Source organism: Seriola dumerili, unplaced genomic scaffold (genome assembly GCF_002260705.1).
Source record: "Seriola dumerili isolate Sdu_G_001 unplaced genomic scaffold, Sdu_1.0 BDQW01000002.1, whole genome shotgun sequence".
Lineage (NCBI taxonomy): Eukaryota > Metazoa > Chordata > Actinopteri > Carangiformes > Carangidae > Seriola > Seriola dumerili.
In genome coordinates this window covers 7,374,847-7,395,052 of record NW_019174257.1, presented here as the reverse complement: position 1 = coordinate 7,395,052, position 20,206 = coordinate 7,374,847, and the positions used below count along the sequence as shown (strand labels likewise).

General features: G+C 42.9%; 1 protein-coding gene across 2 annotated transcripts in view; it reads left to right on the top strand.

The window, feature by feature from the left end:
- The window catches only part of LOC111223617 (DENN domain-containing protein 1B-like), a 104,025-nt gene that overhangs the window by 19,021 nt on the left and 64,798 nt on the right, over positions 1-20,206 (top strand). For both annotated transcript variants that reach the window (XM_022747944.1, XM_022747877.1), the window contains exon 3: positions 812-855. In XM_022747944.1, coding sequence (XP_022603665.1) covers positions 812-855 — 44 coding nt within the window. The remainder of the gene's footprint in view (positions 1-811; positions 856-20,206) is intronic.

Below are 20,206 nucleotides of genomic sequence, written 5' to 3'. Positions count from 1 at the left end.
GTGTTCTAGGTTTTCTAGGAGTGCAACTAATGATTATTTTACCATAGATTAATCAATCAGTTTTTTTTTATTAATCAATTAGTATGTGGTCTATAAAATGGCAGAAGGAATGAGACGTACCTCACTGCTTACCAAACGTTTTGTCATAAGAGTTCTTATTTAGTCCGATCAGCAGCCTAAACCTCCCAAAATATATTCCATTCATAATAATCTCTTTTAACCTAGTTGCAGTTACACACATAATAGTAATTTGAGAATATCAGAATTGGGTAATTTACTGTAGATCTACAAATCTGTTAATCCGCTTGGCTAATCTCTCAGAACTAATGTTGCTAAGTGAAAAAAAGCTAAAAACAAAAACAAACCCATTTTATAATAATAAACCTTTAGCTAAGGTTTTGCCTTTCTAGCAATTATCCAGGCTTGTATAAATGTAGGAGTAATTAAGCAAATAAACTGGAGTATGTGCTGATATGACTTTCTTAAACGTGCATGATTTGGTGTATAATATAAGATATCATATCTACACTGAGAATATAGATTTGCATATTTACAGCACATACGGCCTAGACACACTCTCTTGTCTTTCACTGTGCACTACTGTGTGTGTGTGTGTGTGTGTGTGTGTGTATAAGTGAGTATATACGTGTGTGTATGTGTGTGTGTGTGTGCTTGCGTGTGTGCGTGCACAGACTCGCAGCAGCCACCCTTGCCCCCACCCATCTCATTAATATGTATGTGTTCTGAGGCAGCTAGCGAAGACGGTGTGTTTCTCACCAGCTGATTAATGCTGTCTGTCAATTACCTCTAGATCCAACCGTGCTGTGGAGCTTCCCCCAGGACCACACAGACCAGGTTGGAACACACTCTGCTTTTTCATACTTCTCTCACTCTCTTCCTCTCTCTCTCTCTCTCTCTCTCTCTCTCTCTCTCTCTCTCTCTCTCTCTTTCCCTCCGTACCTCACTCTCTCACTCGTTCACTGTTACAGACAACCTCTACCTTCCCTCCTCTCCCATCTCCCTTCCTTTCCTAATGCCCTTACTCACCCTGCCATCCTGTGGTAACCTCCCCCAACACCTATCACCACCACCACCACCACCACTCTCCTCCTCATCCCTATCTGTGCCTCCTCTCCTCTCTCTCTCTCTCCCTCTCTCTCTCTCTGTCTCTCTGTCTCTCTCCTCCTCCTCTCTGTCTCATTGTACGTCTGTTGCTGGTAATGAAAAGCAGTGAGCAGGTCTTCAATAACCGACGAATCAGTAATTATCATGCAACCGTGACAGGAATGCACACCTCTGTTTTCCCCTCTCTCTCTCTCTCTGTTTGTATCTCTTGCTTTCTCTCTCATTGTCCTACTCTGCCTGCTTCCTTTTGTTTCACATTTATAGCATTATCGGGTTCATTTTCAAACTGAAAGCAAAATCTGCAGCTGTTTTGCAGTACTTTTTCGGCACACTATGTTCTGCCTTTTGCAGGTTTATACCTTAATATCTCTTACTAGTCTGTACGGCTGAAGAATCATATAAGGACATTTTTCTTATTTTTGTACATTACATTTCTATTATGATAACAGTGTACTCACCAAAGAAATAGCAGAGATCTGGGAACACAGAAACATTACTAGAATGAATTCTAAACAGGCAAGGAACACAAGCAGTCACAATGATCACAGGTTGTCAACAAGATAACAGTTTACAACAAGTGAGATTATCTAAACCACTTCATTTGGAAGCAAAAGTGAAACTAAGTCTTCCTAAAATGCTCGCAGTTTCCTTTATTGTATGTACGCACAACCATGGTCAGTACAGTGGGTCAGAGTTTAACCAGAAAGCCTGTCTGTAACCTGTAATGGATAGTTGGGATAATATTTTACTCTTCTTTCTTACTTTCTTACTTTCTTTGTTAATGTTTTTTCTGTCGTGTTGGGCTGCCAGCTCAGTTTTTAGTGCCAACGCAGTCCCTGGCCTCATGTTACCTTACATACAAATCATTCCAATAAGTTCCATGAGATGAGGTAAACAGATTTTAAATTTGGGAAAAGAATAGCACTGGTATGAGATTGGTACTTGATGCTCTGAGTTGGAGTATCATAATTGGTATCAGGCGATCAAAAGTTGGAGATTTTCTCGACCAGTTTCTTGTTTGAATGCTTGTGTTTATCTGACTTCTTTTTAGTGATGTCACTGCATTTAACTTGATGAGTACCAAGTTATCATTAGTCATAGGAATGATGGCCAAAACTACTGTTGTCATAAACCTGAATTATCCTCTAAGCCAGTCATAAATCTTATCAGCTGTCTTGTGGAGGGGGATATGCACACTTTAGAATAATTTATATTTGATTTAATATGCCTTTTATTTAAAAGGCCCGCTCTTTACTCTTAGAAAAATCCACAGTCTCAGCAGGATGTCTTTGTTTCTTTTCTTTTATCTCTGGCTTCACCTTCAAAGCACAACAGTTTAGATCCAACTTGATGAAAACGACCACACAGCCTGTAATAATATGAGTATTAATTCCTATGTTGTGCATGTCATTCTAAGTGGATTAGACTGAATCATTCTCCTGTTGTTGCTTCAGCATGTGATGACACCATGAATGTTGCTCTCTGTTGCTGTGACTTCTCAGTGTGTGGGTGTGTGTGTGTGTGTGTGTGTGTGTGTGTGTGTGGTGTGCTGAGCCCGTGCGTTGTGTGCGATTTTTGCACTGACAGTTAGATATGACAGGAAAAAAAAACAAGACATGCAGCGTATTGTTTCTGTGCCAAGAGCAGCCACAGGACAAAACAGGACCTGGAGCAAATCACTGGACAGATGACTGCAGCAGCCCACCAGTGAAAGGGAAGAAAATGGACAAGTAAAAGGAGAAAAGAAAGAGAGAAAGGCAACAATATTTTTCTAGGCTAACTATTTCTTAACACAGCAACCAAGCCAGTGAGTTTAAACAGCTCTCCTGCCTCTCTGATCCACTTTGAGGAATAAACGGGCTTGTAAAAAGATGCTTCAGGCGATGTCTGCCTGCCCCACAAGAACCAGAGCATGCTATCAGTGTAAGCGGTAGAGGGAGTGAGGGAACGAGAGTGTGAGCAACAAATTACAGAATTACAGAGGTAGGCATAGGAAATGGTAGTGAAGGAAGAGAAGTGAAAAGAGCAACCGAATCCAAGAGAGATGAAAATTAAAAAAATATTTATATATATATATATATATATATATATATACAATATAATGTCCAAAAAATGTGTAAACATGGTGTATGTGTTGACATGGGCCTGCCTCGTCCTTCTTCTCCAGCGTGTCTCCTCTTCTTAGCCCCCCACAACCTTAGTTTTCTTTCATTCTGTTGTCGACCAGATCGTTTGTGTGCATAAGATGGCCCTTAAGATGGCTAGTTAGCGTGCTGTGTACAGAGGGATTGGCCCTTTCCCCTGTATACATAAAGGCTGTATTCACGGGCCTCATTACCAGGATTAGGCCTCCTTTCCTCCTTTGTGGGGCTGTAGGCTGGAGTCCTCTGTAGCCACAGTCTCTGTCTCTTTCTGTGGCCCGAGCTGGCCAGCATATGGCAGCAGCAGCCAACAGTCTCCGTAGAGGGGCTCAGAGCTCAGAGCTCAGAGCAAGGCCTCCTTTTGTTTAGGCCGTTATTGTTGCTCAGCGTAATGACATTTGTAGGCCGTAGGATCAGGGTGGAGGGGTTAGTCTACCCCAGGGGAGAAGGGGAGAGAGAAGGAGACAGAAAGAGAGAGAAAGAGAGGGAGAGGGATGGAAGGAGGGGGAGAGGCGAAGACATGAAGACAGACAGGAGTGTGGATTATGGAAATATGAATTGATTTTTTTTCTGTTCTGTGGTAGAATAGAAAGCTCAAAGGAGAACAGACTGCAGGCTGGCTTGCACGCCGGGGTGGTGCTGGGGAAATATGAAGTGAGAGGCGCTTGCTCCCTCTTTCTTTTTCTCCTCTTTTTCTTTTTCCCCTCCTGCTCCCCATATTCCTCCCTCAGCCCCCGAGACTCTTGATGCCCTGGTCATCTACAGATGCCACTTGGATAGAGAGGGAGAGATGGAAGAGAGGGAGGGGAAGAGAGAGGTGGCTAAAGCATATATTTGAATCGCAAGAAGGGCTTTTTTTTTTCTTTTTTTTTTTTTTTGCAAATGGAGCAGACAGATGGAAATCTGTCCGTTTCCTCTCAGATCTCATCCCAAAGTTGTGGAAAAACACAGTAGACAGAACACACACACACACACACACACACACACACACACACACACACACACACACACACACACACACACACACACACACACACACACACACACAGGCACATTGACACACATACACAAACTGAAAATGATTCTGCCAGTTAATTCTAGCTAACCACAGTGTGGTGTGTATAGGGCCCACTTCTCCGTAGAGAACAGAGGATAATATGATAAACACTCAGCAAGTTCCACAAACAGAAGACCATTTGAAAACTTATAGAGACTGTGAGCAACTCCACAGTATTTAAAAATGTTAAGTTACTCCACACAGTCTTGGAAGCTGCTGCACCTTTCAGCCCAACAGACACAAACATATTTTTAAGCCAAACAGCCTCCAGTAGTTAATAATGTATTTCTTTATGTTTTTGTCTTCATACACTGTATATGTTTTTTTTTTTTTTTAGTTAGTTTTGAGCTTTGGTGATATTTGCCGTGTCATACTCATGCATAGTCATCACAGCTGTCAGCCCACTTTGCAATTAAAGGGTTTAACGAAGTCATTTAGCTGAATCCTCAAGGTCCATAACTATGTGTTTTGTATATTAGTTCTCACCGTCACTGGATGTAGTTCACATTCTACTTGATGTGACATTGTGTCCTTCTGTTGAGTTGTATCTCATTGAGAGTCTGATAACCTTCAGAATTTGTGTCAGTCATTTGAACTGAGTTGACAGAATTTTTAAAGGCACTTGTAGATCATCGGTGTTTTTCTGACCATCAGAAGTCCCAAACCAGATAATCCATAACAAATACTGAAATATTCATAGATGCTTATACAGGTGAAAGTAAGAATGGTTTATAAGCATATTATACTAGTATCAACTTAATGAGCAAAAACTCAAAAAAACTACAAAAGGTGTCATTAGACACACTTTGGTCCCCTTCATACCAATCAGTCATGGTTTGAATGCCACAGCCTATCACAGTATTGTTCCCAATCATGTGCATCTCTTTATGACCACAAATCTTCTAATGGCTACTTCCAGCATGATAATGCACCATGTCACAAAGCACGAGTTGTCTCAAACTAGTGTCACAGACGTGACAATGAAATCAGTTTACTTCAGAGGCCTCCCCAGTCACCAGATCTGAATCCAGTAGATAACCTTAAGGATGTGGTAGAACGAGAGATTGGCAGCGTGAATGTGCAGCTGACAAATCTGCAGAAAGGATGTGATGCAATCATGTCAACATGGAGCAGAAAAATAATGTTTCCACCATCCTGTGGGATGCATGCTATGAAGAGTTGAGTCTGTTTTGAGAGTAAAGAGAGTGTTAGTATGGTGTTTTCTAATAAAGCTTGTCTACCTGATGAAGATCCTTTCAATAGACACTGCCACCTCTCTATGCTCCATGGAAATGGATGAAATAGGATTCTTACTCCCAGGAAATAGATACGATTAGTTCATATTCTGCTCGCACTCTTGTGCAGTTTATTTTCTGTTTATCCTCTGGTTATACTTTATCTTCTTGTACACTTCTCCTCCTCTTTGTCTCCAATTTGCTTTCTTGCACATTCCTTCCTCACAGTTTACAAGTAGCTTTCCTCCCCCAGTATACCTGCATATCATACTTGCGCTCACTCACATGCACAGAGAGATAACGTCATGTGTGCTTTCCTGGCATATCATTGTTACACGTCATTCTGGTCAAACATCTTAGTGCTCCCGTTAATCTTTCCCTGTTTGCCGCTCTCCAGTCTCCAGTCCATTTTTCTACTTTTGCAGTATCCCTCATCCTTCTGTCCCTTTTGTATCTCTTACTCCCTCCCAGTTCATCAACCTTCTTGTTTCCAAAAACTGTATCTTATTTTTCCACAAACTGCATTTTTTTGTTGTTGCCAGTCTGGTTGCAGGATAATATCCAGAGAGAAATAAAGAAAATATTCAATTATGAATAGATTTTACTGCAAGGTCTTCTCTCAGCTAACACAAGCTGATGTCAACTCTCCATGGCTATTCCACACATTTTAATCGGGAACCTTTGATATTCCTGCTGCATACTGCTTCAAGTTGACCACATTACATGCTGTTTTTAATTTATTCCAAGGCTACAGCAGGTATGATTCCATCCTAAAAGGAAACATCTATGACTTAATTCACATGCATTGCTATGTATAATTCATTTGTCCTATTAAATGCATTTCAGGACTGTATATGAGCAATTTTTTTCCGACTTTGTACATTGCCAAGTGGTGAAGAGAGCAAATTCTGTCTCCAGTCCCCTTACACCTTACTGAAGACACACAATGTCTCGATGCTAAATTGCATTTTGAACTAATGCTCTTAAATGGAGGAAATTTTATCTTTGCTTCTTCTTCGATGTAGGTCTTGCATAAATGTTACAATTCTGTGCAAAACAAGGAGCCTAGAAGCTCTTGTTCTTTGGTTCTATTGGACTTACACCAATACCTTATGTTTACAGCAGGTTTTTGAAATGGTAAAAAATATTTGCTTCTATCACACTTCACTGTAGCAGAATGGTCAGCGTCTTAACTAAATGTCATGTCATCATGCTTTGGCATATTAGACATGGGAATAAGGCAAATATAGCAACAGTCTACCAATTGTTCTGCCTGCAGCCATGTTTTTAACAGCTGTAAATCGTTTCCAAATATATTTTGTTTGTCTCTTTTATAGATATATTATAAATTCCTATCATCTCGCTTATTTAGTTTTTAACCATTGTCAAGTTTTTTGAGCTGCCATGACTTCAGCCTGAACTGAACTTATTTCCTGTTCAAGTCGTCCTGTATGTAGATCTCTGCTCAAAAGCTCATGGTGTCATCAGTCAGACAGAATGTGAGGGAGGGACAGACAAAGAGAGAGCGAACAAGAGAGGTGGATGGTCTCTCGAGGCTTCAACCTCGGCAACTCTGAGTGTTGCTCTGACACCGTGCTCCATCAGGACAGCCCATCTGACATGCTGTGATTGGTGGCCAACTGCTCTCTGGACTGGGCCTGGGTAGTGGAGGCAGGGAGGGGGCACTTTGGAGGAGAGGTCGGGTGGATGGGTGAGGGAGCAGTGGTCTGAGGGATTGAGGTAAAGGAGAGGAGCTGGCGGACATGATTGGTGGCTTCAGCCCTGAGGGAGCTGAGCGTTGACCCTGAGGAGAGAAGGAGATAGTGGGCGAGAGTGGTGGTGAAGTCGAGGTGGGTGCAGTAGCAAGGGGCCAGAGACGCTAACCTGAAGACAATGATATGTGGCCCCAGTTGAGACCTTATATAGGGAGCAATGTAGAAAAGTTGTATAGGAGAAGAGGTAGACCCAAGAGGACACAAAGAAAAGAATGGGAACTAGCTGGGTTTGAAAAGAGATGTATGACAAAATGGGTGACAGTTAAGGTGGGAAGGAGGTGAAAAAGTGATGATGTAGGGAGGTAGAAAGATGAAGGGAAGGTGAGAGGCATGTGGAATTACAAAATGGGAGAGAAAATGAGAGAAAAGTGGAGTGCAGTGAAAAGTAGACAGAGTAAGTTTGTCAGTTAAAGTTTTAGGAATGCAACGTTACGTTTGTAGAAATCCAAAAATATACATGTTTTTCTATGTAAAGAGTAAATTTTGTGGCCTCAAGGTTTATAAACCCAACATAAAATCCCCTGATGATTTCAAAAATGACTTCCTTACTCGGGTTGTTTCTGCAGTCTCCAACTAATTGACAAATTTAGATGTGAAATGCCACAAATGAGTGATATAGGTGATATCTTCAAAGAAATACTAATTCACTGCATTATAAAGTTAATATAGGCTGAGTGTGGTTGACAGAGGAAGGCATGTATTGATAGCTGTGAAGGGGATGATGCTGCACAGAAAAATACAGCAACTCTGTCAGAGCACAGGCTTTTCACAAGGACAAAGCCATCTCCCCCACCCATCTTCCAAAAAGATAGGAGACAGAAAAGTGGTGATGTTGTGTGGTGAGCTGTGAGTATTTTGTCAGCTCTTTGGGTGCTGCTGCAGCCAGTTATATGAAGCTGTAACAGCAAGGCGCAAGGTGTGGGAAACTGAGAGATGAAAAAGATGGAAATTCATGCCTTATTTTTGTTTGCGTGTGTAGAGAAGTATAGGCCTAAATATGTGTCTGTCGTGTGTGTGTGTGTGTGTGTGTGTGTGTGTGTGTGTGTGTGTGTGTGTGTGTATTTGCGTACATGTATGTGTGTGATGTCTCAGCGTGTCACAGGTTCTCGTCTTTCCCCTTCACTGCACCGTGACAGCAGTGTCAAACAAGGCCTCATATGATCTGTGTATGTCTTTGAGAATATGTGTGTGTGTGTGTCTGGGTTGATAGTGTTTTTATTCTTCTTTCTAACCCTTTTCACCTCAGATCCCTGGGGTGTTCCAGGGTCTTGCCTAATGGACAGTCTTGCCCCACTAAGCTGGCCTTTTGCTCGGGCACTGAGCTGGACGCCTAACTAGGGCCCTTTGTTGCTCATGGGTCTTGATTGCGCTGACCTCTGGGCTCGCTTCCTGGGAGAAGGAGGGTGGTGGAAGACGAGAGCAGGGGAAGTGTTTTTACGCCCCGTTGCTCACATCTCTCCAGCATCGCCCAGTGACTGGCGAAAAAGAAAGCGATGGTGTGTTTTGGCAGTGGAGTAAAGAGCCGTTGGCTGCTTGTCTTTCCCAAGCTGCAGGTGGACAGTAGTGGATTCAGCTACAGATGCACCCATCCTACAAGTCACTCATCCTATTAGCTAACTGCACTTATTGCATATGGCTCCTCTGCCAATCCGCTCCAAGGAGGAATTGTTTTGAAAGCAAAGTACAATAAATTCAGGGTGAATTTGAGTTAGTTTCTACCTGGTCAATGAATCATCAGATATGTGCAAAAGAGAGATTGTTGTGAACATTTTTAAAAGTGTAAACCTTTCACTCTTGAGGATTTTGAGGATTGAAAGGCGCGCTGTAAGATGGTTAACAGGTGGTGAGTCAAAAGATTCAAGTTTTCCACATTTCAGAATTGGAGCACTGGTGTCAGTGCAGCAAAAAACAATAGACGAAGACAACTCTACAGGGAAAGAAATATCAAACAGTCACAAAGTTAAACTCCGGCTTCAATCAAAGCACTCTTTGTTTATCAGAGATTTTAAAAATGCTTAAATGTAGCTGCTGTTGTGGCCTGTTTGAAACAGTCTTTAGACACATGGCCACAGTAAGGGAACAGAGATTTTAGAATAGGAACAGGGAGATTGTTAGTCATGTGGTTAGACACTGTTCCACCTTGTTTTGTTTCGTAATGGAAACTTGAATTTAACACCCATTTGTCAGAGCCCCTTGTTGGGTTTAACATATGCGAAGTGGACTGTAATGCTGCAGCACATATGCTCCAAAATTTATGTATATTATATTTGAGAACGCTGCCAAACTCGCTCAGTATTATGGTGTCAGTCACAGAGGAAGAAAGAGCGCATCAACACTTGGAAACAGGTTGTCCCTGTCAACCATGGAGCTCATATTTACGGTATCAGATGCCAGACTTACCCGAACCACATACTGCTGTTGCCAACAGAGCTATCACACATATAACGATGTGGCTCAATTTGCATGCATTTTTCCTTAACTACCCCATGCATGGCACAACCAGCAGCCACCAGCCAGAGACATAGAGAGAAGCAATGGCAGAACAAATAGGGTGTTGTGTAAAATGATAGAAGGCTAGAGAGAGGGAGTGGAGGGAGAGGGAGGAAAAGGAGGGTGCAGTGATGACCTAACCCTCTCTGCTAGATTCCATGTACATCTGTCAATGAGATGTCCACTGCCAAATGTTTAGGAGCCAGTGTTGCACTGTTGCTCCCCTGCTGGGCTTCAATGTATACATTCTTTGTGTGTATGTCCATGTGTGAGAGTCCATGTGTTTGCGTGTGTGTGTATATGTGTGTGTGAATGCGTGACGCCATGTGTTAGAGGCAGGCCCACATCAGGGTTCATACAGTCGAGCTAAGCCCAGTGGGAGCTGAAAGCTTAAAGAAGGAAATCCCCCCCGGCTGCTTCGTACACACACACACACACACACACACACACACACACACACACACACACACACATGCACGTGCTCTCTCTCTCTCTCTCTTTCTCTCTCTCTCTCTCTCTCTATCCCTATCCCTCTCCCTCTCCTCCTGGCACTTCATTAATGAAGCCCATGCTTGTATGTTTGGGGCATATGCAGCTCTCTTGGCCCAACACTACAAGTGTGTGTGTGTATGTGTGTGTGTTAGGGAGTGAGACATCTCCCCCTATCACATGGTAATATATTCAGTGGAAGATCTCGGCAGAGGCATAATACTGCCGCTCTCCCCTGTCTGAGCCCATCTGTGATATGTAGAAAGGACATCAGCAGGACAGGGTATTAGCACTGGAATAATGCACACTGTTATTGTTGACGCCACATACTTATTCTCCATGCATTATGCCCCTTCACCCCATAACATAAATACATCCATTGTGGAAAAAGCAGAAAATAAATGAGTGCAATACACTGGATGGCATGCATACTACCCCAGTGGAATGTAATGTTGGAGGTGACTCATTAACAGCTGATAGGAGGGGAACGAGTTTGGGACTGGACATTGGAGGTTAACAGAAATTACTATCATCCTACATGTGCATTGTAGCCTAAAAAGGGGAAAAAAAAGAATTGAAGCATTTTTACCCCCCCCCCACCCTTTGTTAGACTTAAGTAGAGACAACAGTGCTGGTAAATGCAATGGCTTCTGGGCAGCTAATTTCACAGTGACATTTCCATTCAAAGGGATGGATATAAGGTGTTGAAGCCAGTGGAAACTCATGCTCTTAAGTGGTCCACAGGAGACCCAAGCTATGGCCTTCATTTTGTCCTTGGTTTAGGCATCTGTGATGTCCGTAAGGGTCCAGAAGTACAGATTTGAAAATGACAACTATTTTCGGCAAACAGGGTTTTTTTTCTTGCTGTAGAGGTGGCACATACACATATGAATATAAAAACACATGTACCTGTCAGGTGTTGTCATGTGCTTGAAGAGGCCAGAAGATCAATCTACCACCTTGAACACATCTTGAAGAAGGGCTCTGGTAACACGGGACTGTTGTTAACTAAAATAACCTCCCTCACCAGAGACAGAGGGGTCACTGGGAACAGAAACTTGTTGAGGGGATTTAAAAAAAAAAAAAAAAAAATCCAGAAAGACAAAACTCCCTCTTCCCCCATCTCCCTCTCCTATCAGTGTGGGCAGAGTGAGCAAGAATGTGAAAATGTAACGCCCCCGTGTCAATTTGAAAGTGAACCTCATCGGCTCATATGCCCCTCCACCTCGCTCCACCACCCCCCTCTCCATCTTCCCCCTCTCAAGCAGCTCTGTTGCTTTGGTCCGGCTCTGAAGGCCGTTCTTATTACCGGCACAGAGCGCAGGTCAGAATGGCAAGCCGGCAGCATACTATTAAAGCCTAATGAAAGGAATCTCTGCAGGGTCTGAGGTCTGCAGCGGCCAGAAGAGGCTGTGTCTCTGCCCATTGTTCTTCTGCTTCTCTCCTCACTATTCTCTTGTTTTTTTTTTCATCCCATCTCTAAATCTGGCTTCTCTTCTCTCCCCTGTTTCTGTCTGTGTCTATCTGTCACTGTCTTTGTCCTTCTAACTCATTTTATGTCTTTTGCTTTGTCTTGTTCTCTCTCTTACACTACATCTTTATTTTACACCCTTCCTGCATCTGCATCAGAGGGGATGTTTCACATGATGTTTTCACTTCTATAAATTGAGCTGGCCTTAAAATGTAGCTGTGGGCTTATATAAATGAGCAGTTTAACAAATTCTATTTGTTTCGCCTGTGGAAATCCAAGACAAGGTTTAAGATTACCTTCCTATTACTTTTGTTATTGCATATTGTCCAATAAAAATAAATTATCACCTTCTTTTAACATATGGTCCCAGTTGACTCCCTTCTAATCATCTATGCAGGCATCACTCTGACATTAGTTGAATAAAATGAATTAAGTACCCTGATCCCTACTGTATCATTGTCTTCGTTTATTCCCCCTCATCAAGAAGGTCAGAAGTGAGGGTCACCTGCAGAGGTGGGATCCTAGAGAGTGTCATGTTCCAGACACAGATACGTTTTGACATCAGAGAGTAAATCCTGGTTTCCACTCTCTAAATTTCCTGTCAAGAGTATAGTCAGAGTGTGGTTTATGGTGATATGCATTCCTTTCTGTGGTCAAGCAGGTTTTAACTATAATATGACTCATGCAACACTTTCCAGTGGCCACCATTCCTGCATTTATTTCACGAGGATAGAAAAATAATGGTATTGTTCAGGAAGATGTAGGGGGCTGAGAAACATTACTGGACGCAGGAGTTGCAGATATAGATTGTTTGATACTTGTAAAGCATTGGATTAATATGCTGTAGTCTATAACATGACAGGAGATTAATCTCTTGTGCCCTTTTTCCATATTTATTGGTTAGTTGAATGTATGAAAAGGCAATAGCATGAAAATTGATTGATGATTTATCCTCTTGTTTGCCTCAGCGGAACAAAAACTGCTCATCGTGTCATAACCAATTATACCTTTATTTTAGGCTCCACAATGTTAATGCTTTTTATTCTAGACGCTCTATAATGGAATTAAACATTTAAATTCCCCCAGTTTATCCTCAGCGTCAGATTCAGGTCCAGGTTTATTGTCATTTCCACAAATGTGCTTCACATACAGGCAATTGAAATGTTGTCCCTTACTCATGGACCTCAGTGCAACATAGAACAGACCTAAAAACACCACACAGTCTCAGTGTGAGTGAGCACTTCTACATTACCAACAACAACTTAGATGTAAACAAGGTCCAGTGTATTTCTTCATCTTGTAGTAAACTTGACGTGTCAGTGGAAGTTTGACAAAACTGAAGTCGCTAGTGATGATGAAAAATTCGAAGCGGTGTGCTGTTTGTTAATTGCTGATGCTGCTGTACAACAACGACGGCGGTGAACTCGGCTGGCACTTGACGCTTGTAAGCTCCACCAGCGAGACACAGAAAACAGCTTCTACCTTTCCTCTATCTCTCTGTCTTCCTGTTTGCTCTCTCTATGTCTCTCTGTCTTCCTGTTTGCGTTCCCTCAGTCCTTCTCTCTGTTTTAATATATTTGCCACTTCCTCTAATTCTCTTTCTTTCTCATTCAAGAATCACACCCAGCAACCTTTCGGTATCTGGTGCAGTTTAGAGGTCACTGAACAAACAGGAAGTTGTTGGGGAAGTTTGTTGTTTACAGTAGATTCGATCACACACTAACTCCCTCTCTTTTTTAAGTAAAAGTGCATCAGTTCATCAGTCATCAGTTCATCAGTTGCTTGGTGCCAAAAATGCATCTGAGTCATTTGTTTCTGACTTTGTGTTTTTATCCATTTTGAGCTTAGTTTTAATCCAGCAGTCTGCCCAATCAAGGTTTCATACCATCATACATTTTTATTCTGCATTATTTATTTTATTCCCCTCTCATAACCAAGGCTCAGCTGTCCTTGTGCCTTTACACATTGCAAATGAATGCATATCCATGCAAATTCTTAAAAAAGAAAGGCTGAGAATTTGAATATTTTGCTTAAAGCTGCACCCAGGTCGACCCTGCCATTCGGCATTTGAAAGCAGTGTGTCTGTTTGAATACTGAGGATCTCTCTTTGTCATGTTCGCCAGAGGGGCTGGGTGAGCGAACCAGCACCGGCAGGATGGGCAGAGATCGGCTGGGTAGCTGCACACAGACAGACTAATTGGGAAAAGGGGGGCGAAAGGGGGGACAAGGGGTGTTGGTAAGGGTGAGGAAAAGGTGGGGTATGCAGGAAGGGGGAATCTAAGATGACGACAGGGGGTTTAGGAGGGAGGTGAAAGAGGACGGAGAATGGGGGATGGAGGGAACGAGAGAGAAGGAAAGGAAGAGGGGAGGTGATAAAGAGGGCACAAGAGCGTGCGCGAGGAAGAGGTGAAGAAAGGGTGAGTGGAGACACTGTGGTTTCCAGTGCTGATGTGTTAGTAGCCCTGCTGACTATGTCATTATACTGTTGAAGCACTGGCTGGATAACCAGGGTCCCTGCCTGCTGCAAACCACTGTAGCCTTACACTGTGGTTGACACATATGGATGAGATAGCTTTGCACAAACCAGTTTTCTTGCATTTATTAAACATTTCAAAGTCTTAAAGCATACCTTTTGAATCAAACTGAGGAAGCATTCGTTCTCATAGATGTAAAAAATAAAATGTCCTGAGAAGTGCAACATAATTAATGTGAGGTATTTAAGTCAGCCACCCAGTACACAGCTTTAAAATTGCTCCATGGTGTTGCCATTATGTCGGATCAGATAGATCATAGAGCTAAGAGGTAATGAATTGAGAGCAGGAACGAGCTGGGCTGTTTGAAAGACTGCATGTTTTTGGAACAAGGTGTATGAATATCCACATTCCTAAAACTAAACTGTTATGTTAGCGTTCAACTGGTGTGTGTGTGCGTGTACGTGTGCGTGTGTTTGTGTGTGTGTGTGTGTGTGTGTGTGTGTGTGGTGACTGAAGGTAAAAATAAGCAGTTTGACAATAAAATATCTTCCAAAGATCCATGCTTTCCAGCGTAGCTTCTGCTCTTCCTCAGTGGATGGAATTTGGTCAGGCGTGGCTTAAAGATTGAGAAACGTGGTTTTCATAGGGCTCAAAATTTTTACGTAATGGGTAATTAATTAGATCATATGGTGTCATCCTTGTTAAGTTTTTGCAGCCTAGGTGACTTAACGGACAACACATACTTATACCCTGATGGAATATTTATGAGCTATGAAGTTTGCAATAGTAGACATATAGCTACCTAATAGTTTGATTTAAGTTGATAGTAGTTGAATCCTTGTGAGTCTTTACTCTCAATAATTCCATGAGGGTCATAAAATGTTCTGGCTCCATACTTTCAATGTTTTTTTTTGTCATTTTTTGTACAGAAAGCAAGTTTAAACTTGGAGAGTGGTTGTTAACCTCTAGAAAGAACAAAATAGCTTTATGCTGGATTCCCTTGATGACTTGTACACATTTTTCCACCCCGTGTGATACACTGCTCCAGAGCTGAGTGTAGTTCACAGTTGAATAGTCATGGAGATGCACAGATGTGAAACATACCGTGCTGTTTTAGGTGAACGTATTTTACTAACTTCCCAGCTTTAATTATATTTCCATTCATTTCCATTTGGTATAAAAAAAAAAAATCTATTCGCATAGACTTAACTTGAGTGCGGTAATTCATGGCAGTGAACATCTTGTCTGCATTATTGTGAATTATGTTATATTTTTGCGGTAATGCAGTGCTGGCTTTTCAAATACGTCTGCACTTATAATTGCATTACCAGGAAATAATAAATTAACTTTGACAAAAAAATAAAAGCAGACACGATGTACATTGTGATGGATTATACAGTGAAAAAGACATTGAGAAATATAAAACAGTACTGTATGCTTTGAGGACAGCTGACAGTAATGTAAAGTACATGTGAATTGTAGTAATTGGCTAACACATGCAAAAACACTAATATAATCCTTTCAAAGTCTGCTTCTAATATTTGTATACTAGTGGTACATTTACAAATTTGCCTGACACCAGCCTCCATTCCTCCTAAAACTACATCCTGTATAGAGGGCTCTGGGGGCCAGGCTGCACTGAACTAGGTTGAGTTACACTGGGTAGCTACCTAGATTGATCTGGCTGCAGTAGCCAGGGGAATATAAAGCAGGGCAGGGGCTTAAAGTCTGAGTCCCCCCAGGGAGGAGTCCTCACTGCATGGGGAGAGGGGCATGAACTGGGCTGCCTCTCTCTCCCTCCATCCTTCCCTCCATCTCTCCCTCCCTCCCTCCTTCTGCTGTTCTGTCCATACATTGAATATCTTCTCCAGCCTCCCTACCTTCCTTGTGACATTCACCCTTTTCAGTCTCTCTGTCTGACTTCATTTTTCTCTCCCCCTGTTTTTCTTGATTTTATTTTCTCTTATATTTTAATATCTTCAGCATTTAGCTCCATCCTCATTCCTTCCTTCCTTTCATCCACATTTTCTCCACCACACTCTTCGATCTCTCGCCTCTACATTTACAAGCATATGGGAAAATGAATATTGCTCATGAAGTTTACACCCAAAATGAAAAACCATGGATGAAGCTGAGTTTAGTATTTAATCCGTTTATAAAGGTCACTTTTTTTTTTTAACTGGTTAACATCATTCTGTCCTCTTGCTATGATCTTAAAAGCTGGTTTTCCCCCTTTTTAGTGATGGTGAGTGGCCAAGAGGGGAGGTTCATGTGTGTGTGTGTTAGAAACAGTCAAGCTGAGCCCACACAGTATGATCCGTCACGTGTCAGATCCCCCCAGTGCCTGCTCTACGCCTCAGCCATATATAGCTTAACCTGCTACAATTACTTCTAAAAGAATCAGGGTATAGCAGGAATAAAAGTGAAGTTTAGGCCTATTTTTTTTTTAAGAGTAGAAAAGCAAGAGTGTCGCCCTGTGCTGCAAAGTTTGTTGCTCTCCCCTGCCGTACCATGCTATTCTGCTGGGGTATGGTGCAAAGCTGCACGGTGCTGCTGTGTGCTGTTGTAGTGTTGTGGTGCACTGATAGCAGGATCGTCCGCTGGGGGAACCCAGAGCATTCTGTCTCACTGAGTGATACCCCTGTCTCCACTCACGATAAACAGCACACACACACACACACTCACACATACACCAGTGTCTGCCAAGCCCAACCTAGCAGCAGATTTCTCCCTCACCCCCCCTACCCCCCACCCCTCCTCGCAAAGCTGCAAATATATTATGTGCCTCTTTTTCTTTTGTCTTGGGAAAATGGCAAGCAGGGGGAGTGTGTGTGTGCGTGCGTGCATGCATGTGTGCGTGTGTGCGTGCGTGTGTGTATATGTGTGTGTGTGTGTGTGTGCATGGGTGTGTGCGCGGTTGTGTGCACATGTGGTAGTGGTGGAGGTGGTGGGGTCCTTACTGTACTAAGAAACTGTGGAAGAACACCCCCATTGTGCCATTCCTGTTTAGATATCCCCATGGTATAGGGCCTAGTCATGGATAGAGGGAAGCAAAAACAGTTACCGGTAATACAGGTATTATGTGGGAAACAGAAAACATACTGACAACTGAGGAAAAGAAAGGCTATGAGTTTCATATCACATACACACGGTCTATTTTATTTGGTTTGAACAGAGAGAGGTGTTGGAACAGTAACACTGTTGAGCTCAGTATAAAGGGTTGATTCATTCAAATTACCAAAAAAACACATTTGCTCACTTACCTCTGTGGTACTGTATATAGCCGTGCAGATAGTTTTGGTTTTATTTGCCCAGATTTTGAGGTATCTTTTTTTAATGTTTTGAGATATTAGTCTCTGTGGTCTCTTTGTATATGGAACCACTTTCTGCCAGAGAAATAGACCCAATGAAAACTTTTGACAGTGAAGTCTGTGGATTATCCAGAGTAATGGAGATTCCAGAAAGACATGCTGCTAATAAAATGTCATTTCTCAATACTGCACTTAAATTTAATTCTGTTTGACTCCTTTGTGTTGGGATGGAGGCAGAAATTATACAGTCAGGGACATCTCAATCTCCCCATGACCAAAACATAAGACAAAGCCATCTGCATGGCTAGATATAGCACTTAGTGAGAAAATGTTTATTTTTTTGTGTAATTTGGGTGAACTGACGCTTTAACACATTTTGTGCAGAGTTTCAGCCAAAGTGCTTGCAATGCTGCTTACATTATTATACTGTATACATCTTACATTATAATTGTCAGGTTATGTTTTGGGGTGTGTTTGCTCATCAGCCGTTCCCACAGTATGTGATTAAATAACACGGCTGTATCCCATCATCAGGAAAGACATATTCCATGCATTCACAGCTTCTAAGTTCTCAAATCTGTTACACATAATTGTAAACTGAATGTCTTTAGCTTTTTGAATGTTGGTCAGACAAAATAAATCATTTTAAGATGCCCCCTCAGGCTGTGATGAATTTTGATGGCTATTTTTTCACCATTTTTTAGACAGTTTGTAGATTAAAAAAACTAAATGATTAATGGAGAAAACAATCAATATATTAATTGATAAAGAAAATAATTGTAAGTTACAGCCTCAGGATCTGTCTCACAGGGCTCAGCTGTTTAGTGTCTTTAATGGCTAAAGACAGGAGATTAAAAATGTCTATAGACTGTACGGCGTCACTATACCCCAGGTACTGATATGTATATTTGTGCTTAGAATATATACATATATATATATATATATATATATAGAACATGTCTGCTGTTCCTGTGACACATGATACGCACATACAAACACATCACCTCCCATTGGTCCTGTATAAGATCAGAGTCTCTGCAGCCCCTCGACTGTCACTCAAACACAGATACCTGATGTGGGCGGGGCTGTGACAACTCTCAAATCTGGCAAGTCAAATGTTTTTATTTGTAGGGAAAGCGAGTGTCTGTGTATGTGCGCATGTGTGTGTCTGTTTGGGTTTGTGTGCCATATGCAGTGCGCCAGGGAGGGCTCTCTGGAACATATTGGTGTGCGTACATAGTGGTTAATAATAGTAGCAAACGCATACAGCGATGGCAGCTCTGATGTGTGTGACAGCTTTACAGCCGCACACGCCAAGATACAGTCACGCACACAAACACGCACACACACACACACACACACACACACACACACACACTCACTCCCACAGCAGAGACAGAGACCTCCTCTGCCACCGAGCCCTCTGTCTTTGTTGAGTTCTCAATTTTATCACAGATCCTCATAAGTAAAAACAACCATTTCCCACCCACCTTGCCTCGCCTCCCGGCCCCTCCCATACACTCCGTATGTGTAAACATGCACACACAAACATATAGCCGAGTCAAACTCAGCCACCCACCCACACACAAACACATACAAATGTACATGCTTAACCACCCTCTCACATTGAATGCACAAAGTCCTTGAAGCAGGCAGGCACTCACATACATCATACACTCAAATGCACAAATACACATGACACTCACACACACACATGCACACAAACACACACACATACCCTCATCCCCCCTTCTGTCATAGCTCATTGTTGCTGTTGCTTGCTTGTCTGTTGCAATGGTTGTGTTGTGCTGGGGTGGCAGCAAGTTTTGAGAAGGAGGGGCACGGGGAATCAGTGACTGCTCCCCACGGCGAGGTCTTAGCAACAGTAGGCAGCAGCAGACACCCAACCTGTCGTCCAGATCAGTCTCTTGGGGGAGGCAGACAGAGAGAGAGAGATAGACAGAGAGATAGTGGAGCAGCAGCATCACTCTCAACTCGGACGTCTCTAGTCAGAAAGAAGAGACAGACCTTGGGCTCAGTGGCCGAGCTTGGCAGGCAAACGAAAGAGGAAGCGAGAGAGAGACAGCAAGAGAGGCCAGAACATAGCAGAGAGCCACCCAGTCCCCAGGATTAGTCTGTGAGTTTGGCAGAGCCTGGCCAGGGCTGAGAGAGAGGTAGCAGAAAGACAGACGGCAAAAAAGACCTGGTGGCTGGCGTCTATTCTGGGCCAGGTTAGCAGCCAGAGAGATGAGGAGACAGAGCGACAGACAGAGCGGGGACCTGGTGCTCGGTGGCTGTGTGGCGGGTCTGGAGTGGCTCACCCATATGGTGCTCCACTCTGTTCCTGCTCCCTGTCTAAATCCATATGCCGCTGGTGGATAGGTGCCCCTCTCCCCTCCCCTCCCCTCCCCTCCCCTCCCACCTCGCTTCAAGAGCATGCAGACCCTCCCCCCCCCCCACCAACCCACAAGGGAGGTGTTGGGAGGTAAAGCCCTGAAGGCTTGTCCCCCACCCCCTCCACCCCCCGTTCCTACCTCTTAACCCCTCAGAGCTGCTTAGCCCATTGTCACTACAATCTGCCACCATAGCCTTGGTGTTGTGTCTCCCCTCTCTCTCTCTCTCTCTCTCTCTCTCTCTC